Genomic DNA, 10670 nt, shown 5'->3' with positions numbered 1-10670 from the left:
AGCAAATAATACTTTGAAACAAACTGAGTGGTGAACAGAGGCAGGCTGCAAACAGGTTCTACTAACATCTTGCTGCAAGAGGAAAACCCCCAAGGCGCCTCAGACCCTTCACCCGAGTGCCAGGCCTTGGGTTCTGCCGTTCTTCCTCGAGTCACACCCCAAATCCAGAAAGCTCCTACACCCCGGGCTCAGAACCGCAACCCCAAGTCCCTGGGGCCTCAGCAGTGGCTGCCCTCCATGAGCACGTGCGCAGCTTTCCTCCAGAACCACCAGGCAAATCAGAAACCCAAGTACAGGACACAGCGCTGTTTCTTGAAACCGATTTAACTGTCAAATGAGTGCTGACATCTGGCAAGCCAAATGTATTTCATGAACAAACCAAAACAGTCTTTTTTTTCCCCAAGGAAAAAATGTCAAAAGACCAAGTTTAACAACAAAAAATTAACAAACAATGGAAAGTGAAAAATCAAAGGATTTAATGCCAGAAAGCTAACCAGTCCCGGGAAGCCTAATTCATTTGTTTTTGGGCTGTGAAGCCATGTAGAGGGCGATGAGGCAGTAGATGGTCCCTCCCAAGGTCAGCACCATGGTGGTCCGGTACAGCATTTGGTCAGGCAGGCCTCGCTTCAGGTGGACAGGCACACCATCTGATTTCTTAAAGGCAAGAATGAACAAGGGCATGGTTGGTAAGAAAAAGGTTTTACAATTATAAGCTAATAAAGAACAAGTGTGTTTACTTTTATAACTCACAGATGCAGCTTAGTGAACAAAGCCCTAATCCATCAGAATGTTAACAGAAATGCTGGTGTTAACTTTAAGAACATGTAGCTAAAGTTTGCAAGTCTGAAGTCATTCCCCAGAATGAAGTCCAAAGGAAAGATATGTAACCAATTCCAAGTTCCTACGGTATTTGTGAAAAATGACATAACTAGGAAAGAGGCATGGTGGATTGGTTTAAGGCGAAGTCAACCAGCAGGGAAACAACTGAACACACTGCTCATGCTCCCGGGGTCACTCTGCATTTAGTGTGGCTCATGGTCACGGACAAAGTCACAGCACACTAGGTCAACTAAAAGGTTCAAATCCATTTTCTCCTCCACTATCTTCTTTCTGCCAAACTATTAAGTGCCCAGGTAACAGATTAGTAAAATTTAGCTATTTTCACTAAAACTCAACGCATCTCAAAAGACTTAAAACGCCCTTTCTCAAATCTTATCACAGAGAGATTAAAAATGATGAAAATAGAAGTACTTTATCGCCAAAATGAACTTGAATAAGGACATTTTTTGCTGAAAAGGAAGTGACCTCCTACAATAGGCACCAGCACCGTAGCTGAGATTCAGTGAGGGGGCCAACTTTTCCAGTTCGGTAGGCAGGTCAACTTCACAGTATTTTGAGTTCTAATTTTGACTTCTGTTAATCAGCAAGCTCAAGAAGGCCTTTTTGTACTTCCAGTGACGAATCAATGAATTTTAATATCAAGCAAAGAATAATTTAATAAAAAAAAAACCTCACTAGCAAAAGTCACTGCATACATCACAAAGCCAAAACACACGGAGGTACTCACTGTCACCATGCAGGTGACTGTTTACATGCAATCTGAACATTACCCTTCCCTCCTTCATATAAACCTCTATGTGTATGAATCAAAATTAAGGGAATCCTAATCACAGAAAAGGGAAGTCTGACAGTGATCTGGACTGATTCATCTTGAGAAGGGATTTTTACAGTGTTGTTTACGGGCTTCTCTGTTTTAGCATCTTCTCTCACCTGGAAAAACTTCTGCAGCTCGGGAACTTTGTTCTTCCCAGAATAATCATATGCGGGAGAACTGGACGTCAATTTAGTTGGAGTAGCAAATATGATAGGCGGTGCTTCTGTGGAAATCACAGGCTTTAATCCCTGTAGGAAAACAAGGAAAACAGCAAGTTAAAAATGTGTGGATAGTTGAACAAACCTCTCAAGGAGCAGTCTGTCTGGCTAGTGAGGGCAGCCATTCAATCACAGAAGTTGGAAGGGGGAGGCTTCAGCTGGTCTTCCAACTTCTGACAATAGCCTAACCGCCTCTTTCAAACACTGGCACTTGGGAGAGGGCAGAAAAACCACACCAATCTACGCTTCCAAAATGCCTACTGTGCCCATGCTCCCATGAGACCAGCAGAACACCCATGATCTGTGTGACCTGTGACCACATCTCCCTCGTTCCTCCTCTGGGTCAGCCAATGTACCAACATGAAATTCTTAATCCCAACGTGTACTTCAGAAACTTGGCAATAACTCAGTCTGAAATGGCCTGTAACAGTTTAAAAACAAAGACACACACGAGTGCTGTCAGGAACAGAAAACAAGCCACAAAGTAGAAAGTAACTGACACTGTATGATTATTAGATGCACAATCAAAGTAAAATAAGGAGGGTGCGAAGTACTGATACACATCACAGCAACCCTGAAAGCATCATGCTGAGTGAAAGAAGGTGGCAGCCCATGTGGGTACCAGCTGGAGTCCCAAATACGCCCCTTCCAATTGGGCTCCCTGCTAATGTGCCCGGGGAAAGCAGCAGATGACTCCAATGCTTTAGTAAATGAACCACTAACCTGAAGAGCTCTCCCTCTTTAACTCTACTTCTCAAATAACCTTTAAAAAGAAAAACAACACATTTTGACTCTCCATATGGCAAGGCGCATAACACACTGAAACAGACTCCAAAGCAGCCAGGGAGGGAGGGAGAGGCCTGACTCCTGAACTCACGAGACCACAAAGACTCGGCGTGAACTGCACAACGCTGGCCTCCTGGAAATGACCCTGTACTCACTGTGCTTCCTCCTAACGCTCATTTCCCTCAACTACAAAAACCAAAAGTTGCTTTCTACAAGCATCTCCAGAAACACTTGGAAAAAAAATTCACGTTTTGACAAGCCTACTATGAGAGCGTTTTCAGAAGATTGTTCCTAACTACTTTCTCTGTTTATCCATCCAATGATTCAAAACTGGTTTTTGAACAGGTATATCAACTATTTTAAACAATTCCTTATTTCCCTTTAACAATATTACAAACGTTTAGAACACAGAATCTTAGCTACCTACTTGTTGCTTTACCCATCAATTACAAATTATACAGTCTCCTTTTCTAAAGATTAATATTTTTATTTTGAAAGACAGAGTGGGAGAGCTTCAAACCGCTGGCTCACTGCCCAGATGGCCATCAAGGCCAGGCTGGGACAGGCAGAAGCCAGCAGCCAAGAGCTTCATTGCAGTCTCCCACAGGTGTGGGAACAACCCAAGCGCTTGGGCCATCCCCTACAGCGTTTCTCAGGCCTTTAGCAGGGAGCCAGAACCAGCACGTGTATGGGATGCTGCCAGTGCTGGTGGCAGCTCAACCTGTTATACCATAATGCCAGCATCCCTATCTTTCAGTGAACATTTGTTAAGGATTTGTTCATTTTTACTGGAAAGCCAGATCAGATCTATGGAAACAAGGGGAGATAAAGATCTTCCATCTGCTGGTTCTTCTGGGTCTCCCGCATGGGTGCAGGGTCCCAACAAATCCTCTACTGCTTTCCCAGGCCTCAAGCAGGGGGCTGGATGGGAAGCGGAGCAGCCGGAACACAAACTGGCACCCATGAGACCCCAGTGCTTCCAGGTGAGGATTTAACCACTGATTTACCGCACCAGTCCCCCTATTGTTTTTGATATGCTTATTTTAACGTTTATAGTCAGTGCAAAGATCTATATTGTTTTTTCTCATTTGCAATCAAGTTTTGATTCATTCAGATTCATAATTGTCAGTGAATTCACTGTTAACAGCCTGTAAATGAAGTTCTAAAAGCCTCTGGAACAGATGATTAAAACAAAGCTCAGACTCCATAAGGAAGAGAGAAACTGAGGTTCTCTGAGGTATTCTTGTTTTTTAAAAGATTTACTATTTTGTCTATTTTGAAGGCAGAGTTAGAGAAGAGAGAAATGGCCAAAACAGTCAGGAATACGCCAGGCAAATCAAGAAGCCAGGAGCTTCTTCCAGGTCTTCTATGTAAGTGTAGCAGCTTTCCCTGGCAGGTTAGCAGGGAGCTGGACTGGAATCAGCATAGGGCAGTGTGGATGTCAACATTGCAGGTGGTGGCTTAACCCCATATGCCACAAACCAGCCCCTGAGGTGCTTTGATTATACCACACTACCCAAAATTCAGCTTGGCCCTGAGGCTAACGGAGTGATTGTAACGCCACAATATTTCACCTACCCATCACCAGCCCTCGCAACAATTATCAGAGCAGCCAAGGGTCCTAATGTTTCAAGACAGCTGGATTTATACCACTACATTTCTCAAGAACAGGCCTTACTAAAAGCTGTGTCCAAAGGGATTTCAAGAAAAGCACTTCACCTGTGCTAACTCCAGGGCTGCAGGTGCTGCAACTTAGCATGTAAGCCTCAAATATGTCCCTGCTTCTCTAATGACAAAGTTATCACGTCAAGTTAAAATCTCTACCTGTAATACTGTTATAGAACGAGTGAAGCTATTTAATGATGCACATCAGGTGATTCACTTTACATAATGCTGAAAGTTGCAAATATCTTCATTTTATAGCATGTTAATGATCCCAAGGAAAGAAACGTTAAAGGACTCCTAACTACCAAAATCGGAGTGCCTGGTTAGGGGGTGGGATTAACTGTCACATTCTGAAATGTACAAGCCAGATAAAACCTACACAGTATCACTTCCATCATCACAGTTGAAATCTACGCAGCCATGAACTTTCAATGCTCTGGAGGAATGTAATTCCAGAGGTGATAAAATCCAAATGCCCTATCTTTATCAAATGCATCACAAAGGAATTTCTGCCCAATGTCAGTTTTATTCCAACTGTTTACAAAAACAACTGCTTAACAAAACCCAGTTGATGCAGAACATCAGGCATGCCCGTCAGGCCACCTCTCAGAGCACCCACGTCCCATACCTGGGGGCTGGTTCCAGCACTGGCTACTTGGCTTCCAGTCCAGCACCCTGCCAACACATCCTGGGAGGCAGCAGACAAGGGCTTAAGCACCTGGGTCCCATCATACTCACAGGAGACCCAGCTGGGGTTCTGGGCTCCTGGCTCCACCACGGGCCTAGCACTGGGCCTATCTGGGGAATGAACCAGTGATGGAAGACGTCTCTTGCTCTGCATTTCAAGGTGAAAATAAACAACAAAAAAAGTTTTAAAATCTACAACCTAAGTAGATGATACATTCATACAATGGAGCCCTACAGAGCAGTAAAACTCCTGCAACACAGATGACCCTCCAAAATATTACATTAAGAAAAAATAAACGTTAAACAGCACAGTGGACAGTATGCGATCCCATTTGCTGTGATGAAGTCATACTAGGAAAGCGGTCAGGAATTCACATGGAAACTTCTGGGGCTGGCGTCACCCTTGTGTCCTACTGAGCAAGGTGGGGCACACGCCTATACACTTGTCAAAACTCTTCAAACTCTTAACAAGATCCACAGGCTGAAAAACAAGTCGTAACCTAAACATAGAAGCAACACTTTCCCATATCTGTAAAGGAAATTACTGCAACACTGCTAATTCCTCCCTCACAAGTCATAATCAAATGTGTTTTAGTAACTGCACAGTGGTTTCCCTTCTAATTCTGGACTTTTTAACCCATAGGTTTTTCTCCCATGTCCACCTTCACGTGCCTATAATCTAATCATAGTTTCTCCTGCCTTCCCTCCCCATGACTGCAGCCCATGTACCTTCATTAAACTCTATTCACAAATCCAGCTGCTACTAGACAAGGCATGTCACAGTCCAACAGTTACAAACCCTAAGCTCCTCACCATCCTTCCCTAAAAATCTTTGCCTGTTACCTTGCCAACAGCATTTCTAATACGAGGAAAGCATTCTTCCCCACTTGGAGAAGCTGCAATGCCCGGCAGGAAAAAAAAAAGGCGGGGGGGACTGCAATACCGCCTTCACACAGCACCTGGGCTCCCAGCTGTCTCATCAACCTTTCCCACTGGAGAAGAACCAGGAGGAACACCACGTTCCAGCAGGCTCGGCCGGAGAACAGCTATCACCAAACAGAAACACTCAAAGCCACAGTGCTCGTCACATGACACACAGTTGTAATCTGTGGGTGAAATTACGCTCGCTGTCTGCAGGTCTAATAGTCTGGCCAAGGTCACGCGAGTTAAGGGGCTAAAAGTCGGGCTGTGAAACCAAACCTGCCTGACACTCTAAAATCCGAGCTCTTCATAACACTCAAGACGGAGACTTAAACTCCAAACGGTAGAAAGTGAATGCTAAACCTGAATACTTTCCAGGCTACAACAGGCATTCCCACCACTTATCAAGTGTGATGCGCTCCCCTCGCTCCGTGTTAACTACCAGGCTCCCCCGGAAGCCCGAGAAACCCCATCAGCCCTCCCAGCTCGAACCGCTCCAGGCCGCTATGAGAGCCGGGCTGCCCGAGGGGGACACTGCATCCCGGGCAGTGACAGGCGGCCGGGGCAGAAGGACGCAGAGGACACCCAGAGCTGGACCTCCTGCAAGAGCGAGAGGACAGGAGCGTGGACTCAGCTGGGTCAGCCACCCCTTCCCGGGCCCTCTCGACCCCACGAGTCACGCACCAAACACAAGCAGCGACCCTGGAGGGTCACCTTGAACCCTGCAGGGAGTCAGAAGACGACCTTGCCAAACAAACAGCCACACAATACGGAGCGCAGACACACGGGACGAGCCCCTCGGGAGAAGAGCCACAAGGTCCCGGGCGAACCCAACACAACTGCGGGCAGAAGCCTCGCCGGCGCGAACGCCGTGACTGGCCGGCGCGGAGGTCTGGCCGCTACGCAGCCCTTCGGCGCACAGGCGGCGCGACTCGTACCTGCGGGGAATAGGCGTCCGAAGCCCATGCGCCCGCCAACTTCTGCGTGAAGCCACTGAACTTGTAATACATGATGCCCGGAGTCCGGCTTCCTGCAGCCGCTGCCTGCGCGACCGCCCTAGAGAAGGACCCTGCCTCCCAGGCGGTCGTCCCAAGGCTCAGCGTCAGGACCCTACGCCAGGATAGGGCTGCCCGGAGCCCGCCTAATTTAAAACTCACAGTCTTATATCACACGAGAGAACCAGAAGGAGACCACAAAAGACAGAACCAGCTCTGAGAGAGCACACAAACCACTGGGCAAACATCTGTGGAAAACAAGAGGTGCTTCCCACCTCCTCGAACCCATTTAGATTCCGGAGCTGCTAAGACGTCTTAGCAAATGCGCAAGCGTGCTACTGGCGAAGCGCGGCCGGGGTCAGCTGGGACGGGCCATGGGGGCGGGACTTTGAAGCAGGAGGGCGGAGACGGGGCGGGGCCAGAGCGCTCTGAGGAGGGAGAGCAGGTGCAGTCGGGCTGGGGCCGTAGTCGTTAGGCTAAAGGTGTCTTTCTTTATCAAATTGCAATTGTTTGTGGTCTCATTTGTGTTCTCGTGGCCTGTAACACCTGGGTTAGCGTCTCTCGCTTACTCAGTGTCAGGAGTTGCGGCCAAGCTTCCCCTGGCAACCTGGGAGTGGGAGCAAACAAGGAAATTGGGAAACACCTGCTGAGGGACTGATTTGCACCTAGGAGTGTTAGGGGCGTGGCCGCCTGGCTTTGTCAAAGGAAACGCAGACACTAGGCAAATGCTGCGGCTTCACGGAAATGATTGTACCTGCAGTCCGGATTTATGGCACTGGGGTGATATTCCTTTCCCTGGCCTCTGCTCCCGGAGATAAAGGAATAGAGGGGAGGAGAGTAGAAACACCTGGACCATGAGCCTGAAGGGTCTGAAACTTTCTGTTCTGGTAGCATTCGGTTCGTTTAAACGTGCTTTTAAAGCCTCCACGGTGTGCAAGATAACTCTTGTCTTTCAAGTAAAATAAATCCTTTTTAAAAAGTAGAGGACCCAGCACCGTAGCGTGGCGGCTAAAGTCCTCGCCTTGCATGCGCCAGGATCCCATATGGGTACTAATTCTAATCCTGGCAACGCTGCTTCCCATCCAGCTCCCTGCTTGTGCCCTGGGAAAGCAGTCAAGGACAGCCCAAAGCCTTGGGACCCAGCACTCACATGGGAGACCTGGAGGAAGTTCTGGCTCCTGGTTTTCGGATCAGCACAGCAGCAGCCATTGTGGTCACTTGGGGAGTGAATCATCTCTCCTCTCTGAATATCTGACTTTCCAATTAAAAAATAAAATTAAAAGGTAGAAGAAAGCAAGCATGTGGCAAACTGATGAATGGAACCTTTGAGTGCATTTCCCATAAACTCACTTAACTTTCCTATAAGGTTGCTGTTATCATCTCAGCTTTGAAAAGAAGCAAATGAGGCCCAAAGAAACTAAGCAACCAAGCAACTTACCCAGGTCCGCGATTAGCAGCAAAACCACTGGCTCCAGGGTCTGTCCTCCTGAGCATGGACCCAGTCATTAAAAAGGTCCTTGAAAACATTTGGGGGAAGTGCAAATGAAAGACACTTTGCCGAAATCCACACATAGCTTTCTCATAATATGCATTTATGTGAACTTTTTGAAGACCTTCAGATACATAACTTAATGTTGCACCAAAATAAATATTATAATTCCATTTCCCATGACCTTTTAAAAGATATTTATGTGAAAGGCAAAGTGACGGAGAGAAAGAGTCTTTGATCTGCTAAATCATTCCTCAAATGTCCACAATAGCCAGGGCTGGACCAGGAATGAAGCCAGGCACCTGGAACACCTGGAACACCTGGAGGTCTCCCACCCAAGTGCTTCAGCCAACATCCACCGCCTTCCCACATGCATGAGCAGGAAGCTAGATAAGACGCAGAGGAGTCCAGACTTAAACCTGGCACTCCAGAATGGGAGCCGGGTGTCCCAAGGGTCAGCTTAGTCCACAGCTCCACAGCACTCATCCCTGCCCCCAAGAATTGTTTAAAACACTGTTAAACATAAATCCAGGACAAGGACAAGTACCCCAGAGCCAGGGTGGATGCCAGCACCCTGCTGATCAGGGGTTGAAGCCCACATGCCCCAGGTGTTCACCACTGCCACTAGCCTGCTCAGCAAAAGTTTCTACGTATTCATTTGCAAAGCTAAACCAGAGCTGTTGATTTTCATGGTAGTAATGGAATCCAAGAGACAGAACGAGAGGAGATTGATTTAGGTTTAAGTTCCAATTTCTCCAAAGTGTATACTTTGCGGCTAGTTTTATTTCCAATGCTGGAGGCCCGCTTACCTCTTCCATAAAGGAGGAATCATTGTCCTCATCTTCTCTCAGTGGTGATTTGAAAATCAACAGGTGATAAGCTATAAAGCTTACCCTAAGTTGCTGATCTTATCTCTGGATCATCTTACTTTTCTCTAGTGAACTGGGGCTGGTGATTTGGTGAAGCGCACTGCTTGTGAAGCCAGCATCCCTTATCAAAGCACTGGTTCGAGTCCTGGTTGCTCCCCTTGTGGTTCCAGCTCCTAATGCTCCTAAGAAAGTAGCAGACGGGGGCTGCAGCTGTGGCTCACAGGCTAATCCTTCACCTGCAAGCCCTAGCATCCCATTTGGGTGCTGGCTCATGTCCCAGCTGCTCCACTTCAAACCCAGCTCTCTGCTTATGGCCTGGAAAAGCATCAGAGGATGGCCCAAGTCCTTGGGCCCCTGCACCGATATGGGGAGACCTGGAAGAGGCTCCTGGCTCCTGGCTTCAGATCAACTCAGCTCCAACTGTTGTGACCATTTGCAGAGTAAACCAGCAGATGGAAGATCTTTCTTTCTGTATCTCCTCTCTGTAACTCCCCCTTTCCAGTAAAAATGAATAAATCTTAAGAAAGGAAGGAAGGGAGAGAGAAAGAAAGAAAGAAAGAAAAAGAGAGAAAAGAAAGTAGTAGTGGATGGTCCAAAAAGTTGGAGCCCGGCCACCTGCATGAAAGACCTGGAGGGAGTTTGAGTTCTTGACTTCCACTTGACCCAACCTTGGCTGCTGTGGCCATCTGAGAAGGGACCCAGCAAATGCAAGATCTCTCACATGCGCTCTCACTCTCCTTCTCTGTACTCTGCCTTTCAAATAAACAAATCTTTCAAACTCATCAAAGTTTACCATAAACTTTCATTGGTTACAGTGATTTAAGCTAATTAAATGCTGAAATCCCCCATTACTAAGCAAAGCACATCCTGGCATATCCTGTGTGGAAGGAAAGGCTTTCCGTGGAGTTTACAAGGAAAGCAGCAGTAACGTGCCTTAGGACGGCTCCCTGTCTCTAACCACTGGACATGTTTAGGAAGGAAAAGATAGAGAGGGTTCCCCAGTTTTTAGCAGTGCTAGGTGTCGCAGCTTCTCGAAGCAGAAAGTGCCTGTCAACACTGGTTATTTTCTTAAAGTTCCTGCCATCTGATTTTAGATCCTACGAGACATAAATTAAGAATCCTGAAAATGCTACAACAGCCGGGCTGTTCAGTGGGAGATGAAATGTCAGTAGCAGAGTGTGGGTTGGGATGTCACATGGAGTGGCTGATCATGGGAAGATTTTGTCTCGTTTCCCAAATAAAACACAGCACACTCTGGCAGTACTGAGGCACCCAGTTCTCACTTGGATTTGCATGACCCTCCCCATCCCCCCTCTTAAAAGACATGATCTTTCTTTTTATTATGATCCTCCAGGTTGGTCCCCTGGATCCAATTCTGAGGAGCAA

The 10670-nt window shown here is 47.0% G+C and overlaps 1 protein-coding gene and 1 long non-coding RNA gene across 3 annotated transcripts in view; both read right to left on the bottom strand.

Moving 5' to 3' along the window:
- Window positions 1-459: 459 nt before the first annotated feature.
- LOC101536738 (cytochrome c oxidase subunit 7A-related protein, mitochondrial) lies at window positions 460-7028 on the bottom strand. The gene is made up of 3 exons (XM_004582763.3): window positions 6870-7028; window positions 1771-1902; window positions 460-654 (listed from the first exon to the last, which is right to left on the bottom strand). The coding sequence occupies exons 1-3, from the start codon at window positions 6939-6941 to the stop codon at window positions 514-516; spliced, it is 345 nt and encodes a 114-aa protein (XP_004582820.1). The 5' UTR covers window positions 6942-7028; the 3' UTR covers window positions 460-513.
- A 1335-nt stretch (window positions 7029-8363) lies between these two features.
- LOC131480936 (uncharacterized) overlaps window positions 8364-10670 on the bottom strand; it is a 32131-nt gene continuing 29824 nt past the window's right edge. For both annotated transcript variants that reach the window (XR_009245901.1, XR_009245902.1), the window contains 2 exons: window positions 9344-9457; window positions 8364-8442 (listed from right to left, as the gene is read on the bottom strand). This is a non-coding gene — a long non-coding RNA (uncharacterized LOC131480936). The remainder of the gene's footprint in view (window positions 8443-9343; window positions 9458-10670) is intronic.

The sequence above is a fragment of the Ochotona princeps genome, chromosome 8, assembly GCF_030435755.1.
Source record: "Ochotona princeps isolate mOchPri1 chromosome 8, mOchPri1.hap1, whole genome shotgun sequence".
NCBI lineage: Eukaryota > Metazoa > Chordata > Mammalia > Lagomorpha > Ochotonidae > Ochotona > Ochotona princeps.
Note: the sequence above shows the minus strand (reverse complement) of the source record. Positions and strands in the feature narration are given on the sequence as shown.